At 54.6% G+C, this 3,651-nt stretch overlaps 1 protein-coding gene across 2 annotated transcripts in view; it reads left to right on the top strand.

Annotated features, from left to right (window-relative positions):
• Nucleotides 1–2,108, top strand: part of Prcd (photoreceptor disc component) — a 7,138-nt gene extending 5,030 nt beyond the window's left edge. Inside the window, exons 2-3 of one of the 2 annotated variants that reach the window (XM_026780442.1) lie at nt 1,082–1,160; nt 1,902–2,108. In XM_026780442.1, the coding sequence (XP_026636243.1) occupies nt 1,082–1,160; nt 1,902–2,101 (279 nt within the window). In that variant the 3' untranslated portion in view covers nt 2,102–2,108. Of the gene's footprint in view, nt 1–1,081; nt 1,161–1,484 lie in introns of both variants that reach the window. The other variant, XM_005350778.3, reaches the window with a different exon arrangement.
• Nucleotides 2,109–3,651: the final 1,543 nt, after the last annotated feature.

The following is a 3,651-nucleotide window of genomic DNA, read 5'->3' on the forward strand; positions in this document are numbered from 1 at the left end:
TATACTCCTGGAGTGCTACTCCTGGGGTGATGGAGGAGGGTCATTTGTCTATGTGTTACTTTCATTGGTTAATAAAGAAACTGCCTTGGCTTTTGATAGGACAGCAGCTTAGATAGGGAAGACAGAACAGGATGCTGGGTAGAAGGGAAGTGAAGCAGACGCTATAGCTCTCCTCTCCAAGATGGACGCAGGTTAAGATCCTTCCCGGTAAGCCACAACATCGTGGTGCTACACAGATTATTAGAAATGGGTTAATCAAGATGTGAGAGTTAGCCAAGAAGAGCTAGAACTAACAGGCCAAGCAGTGTTTAAATGAATACAGTTTGTGTGTTGTTATTTCGGGTATAAAGTTAACCATGCGGGAGCCGGGTGGGATGAAAAGCAGGCCTGCTCGCCTCATCATCAACACTGGGGTGCATATACTCCTGGGGTGCTTCTCCTGAGATACATAGCCAATGGGTGCTTTGTGCTTCCCTAGACCTTCCTTTCTCTTTTCTTCCTTTCTTTTCTTTTCTTTTCTTTTCTTTTCTTTCCTTTCCTTTTCTTTTCCATTAGATTGTTTTGAGACAGGGTCTTACTATGTTGCCCTGAAACTTGTCATGTAGATCAGGCTTGCTTCAAACTCTCGGAGATCCGCCTGCCTCTGTCTCCTAAGTGCTGAGACTAAAAGCATGTGTTACCACCCCTAGCTCCCAAACTTTTCCTGCACAGTAATTCTCAATAACCTTAGGCTTAGTAGGACGTGGCTGTTTATAATCACTCAGTAATGGCTAAGGAGATTTGAATGGGGGACTATCTGATTCCAAGTAGCTGTCTAGCCTATAAAAAATGGGCCTAGCCCCCCTGAATGGAGAGAAGAGACCAAATCTAGGAACCATCTAGCCAAGCCTAGTCTGGTTACCTCTTAATTCCTTGGCACCCAGTTACCTGGAAACACTGTCTGTCAACGAGGAACCAGTTGCTGATGGAGGCTGCCTCAGGACTGGCTGGGGAGGCTCAGGGGAAAGCAGGAGGGAGAGGAGAGCCCTAAACATGACAAGTTCATCTCTATCTTCTGACTCCAGTGCTTCCCTCTGTGCAGGGAGAAAGAACCTGTGAGGTAGGCCCTTGCTTCTTCAGGCTGCTCAGCTCTGGGGACTGTGACCCACCGGCCAGGACAGGTAAAGGCAGGAGCCCTGGAGGGCAGAGGGCAGGGCCATGGGGGGCATGGGAGGCAGTCTGTAGCTCTCATGGTCACTGCTGGAGGTTGAGTGAGGGCCGCTTTGACTTGTGCTGGCTGTTTATGCTTCAGGCCACAGGGCAGGGGCTGGTGTGAAGAGTGTGGTCCTGACCATGCTTTCTAGGCTTGAGGGTGAGGTGTTGGCTGAGCTACATCCTAAGGACAGAGAGGTAGTGGGCTGGGGCTGGGACGGGCCACCCTGAAATACACATACCACCTCTGGGCAGGTGAACGAGCTGTGGGCTGTTCTGGTTTTCCCTTCTAGCTGGAGTCCTGCTTCACCCCCTATCCCAGGAGGATGCTGTAGGGCCAGAGGCAGCGTCTGGAGGGATAACAGGAGAAGCAGTCGAGGAGAAGGTAAGCTTGTCCCCACAACCTCCAGGTCTGCTCCTAGACAGACCGTGACTATAGGGCTCGCAAGCAAGGCTGGCGCTGGCAGGAAGAACAGGGATGCCTGTGCTCCTGAGTTCCTGGTTGGAGGAACTGCCAAGCTGGACAAGGCAGAGAGAGGGACTTTCCAGGCTCCCCCAGGCTAATGGCAGGGAACCCCAGCATCCCAGAGTTGGGTGCAAGCAGAGAGAAAGAAGCCTTGCAAAACAAGGGAAGGATAAAGGATAGCCTGGGCTTAGTCATCAAGGGCTCCCCAATTCATTCTCTAATCCGATCCTGACATAACCCACAGGCAGCCGTCCTGATGTCTATGGTACACGCACAGGAAGACACAGGGAGAAGCCCATTGCCACAACGCTATTAGGTGGGGGATTCAAGCGCACGACCTTCTTGACTTTGCAGCCGCTTGGCAAAGGGGGTTCTGTTGGCCTGGCCATCTGTCAGCTCAGGAGCTGTTCTGCTAAACCCCTGGAGTCTCGGGCTGGGCCGTGACACTTTGCAGCAGATACTCATTGCTGTGGCATCTGCCTCTTTTCAGTCCCTAGAACTCACCCTGTCATTGGCTGCTCTCCTGAAATTATCCGTAAAACAGGCCAGCTGGATCTGTGGCATGTCTGCCTGAAGCTGGCCTGGAGCAAACACCAGCTTGTGTGCTGAATGTGCTCTGTGTCTGCGTGTGTGCGCGCGCGTGCATGCATGTGTGCGCTCCAAATGGACAGTGGCGTGTGGGAAGGGGAAAGCGTGGCACCTGTTTTTGTCACTCTGACTGCTCAGTAACTCAGCGGCAACCACAACCTCCCTTGCCCCCTGCTGCTCTGCCATTTCTCTCCTTACCGTCTTGTCCGGTCCAGAGCAGAGATAAAAGCCCATTTCCGCTCCTGCTCCTAGAACCAGGCTCACCCTGCGGGCAGCTGCTCCCAACTGTCTGGGAGTCATTCATCTTCAAAAGACACCCCCCATGCTGCATCTCTCTTCCCCGCAGCTCCCTGCTGCCAGCCCAGCAGTTATGCCTCTGTCTGCGCAGCCTCTGCCCCTGACTTTCAGGTGGCAGAAGACAGTCCCCTAGACAGCAGGATCCCCGAGCTGCTTCACTTCAGTGGAGGGAGGAAAGGGGTGAGAGATGCCACAGCTGAGGGACCCACCATTGTGGGGCGCTACCTACTGGGAGAGGCTGCTGGTACAGCCAGGGACTTAGCGTGGGTATGGATACAGGGAATACTGCGGGAACTGGCTCTCCAGAGGGCACAGAGGTATGTGTGAGGTCAACTAGGGGAAAGAACCTGCTGGAGTGTCCACCCCATCCATGGCCAACTGTCTCAGCTCCTGTCAAGCCATTTTTCTCCTGGGAGGCGTGAGTCATCCTAGTGACAGGGCTGATGGCCAGAGGGCACTGTTCCTGGGGACCCAGCTGTGTTCTCTGACCCCAGCTTTGCCTTCATTCTCTAATCTAGTCACCATGTTCCTGTCACTTCATCCTTGTTTCTGGTCTCTGCCATTTCTGAGTTGCCCGCCTCCTTCCAACAATCCAAGAAATTGCCAGGCCAAGGTCATAGAGCAGTACCAGGGCTGGCTCCCAGCCCAGACCCACTTCCAGCAGGACAGCACCTCTTTGCGGCGCTGCTCTAGGAACCTTCTCTGGCGACTGGCTCCAGATGAAGGGCAAGGGTGGAATGGGAGGGGAGGGGGCTTGTTGGCAGTGGGGGATGTGACTCCCTGGGCCCTGGCTGCTGGGGAGCCATGTGGGTTGGGAGGGAGGGGTCCTCTCCCCCAGGGAGCAGGCTGGCTTTGGTGGGAGCAGACTGTGTTTACACCTTCCCCGCACACCCTGCCCACGCTCGGCTTCTTCCCAGGGCCTCTCCCACCCTGGGTTCTCTGTGCAATCTGCACATTTGTAGCTCCTGCAGCACAAAGTCCCTCCCTCAGTCTGGAACTCCTCTGTGGAAGGCTCTCACTGCCCAGGTGCCCTCCCCCATCCGGGGCTTCTCCACAGGAGCCGCCCACTGCCCAGGTGCCCTCCCTCATCTGTAACTCCTCCACAGGAG

Source organism: Microtus ochrogaster, chromosome 7 (assembly GCF_000317375.1).
Source record: "Microtus ochrogaster isolate Prairie Vole_2 chromosome 7, MicOch1.0, whole genome shotgun sequence".
Taxonomy (NCBI): domain Eukaryota; kingdom Metazoa; phylum Chordata; class Mammalia; order Rodentia; family Cricetidae; genus Microtus; species Microtus ochrogaster.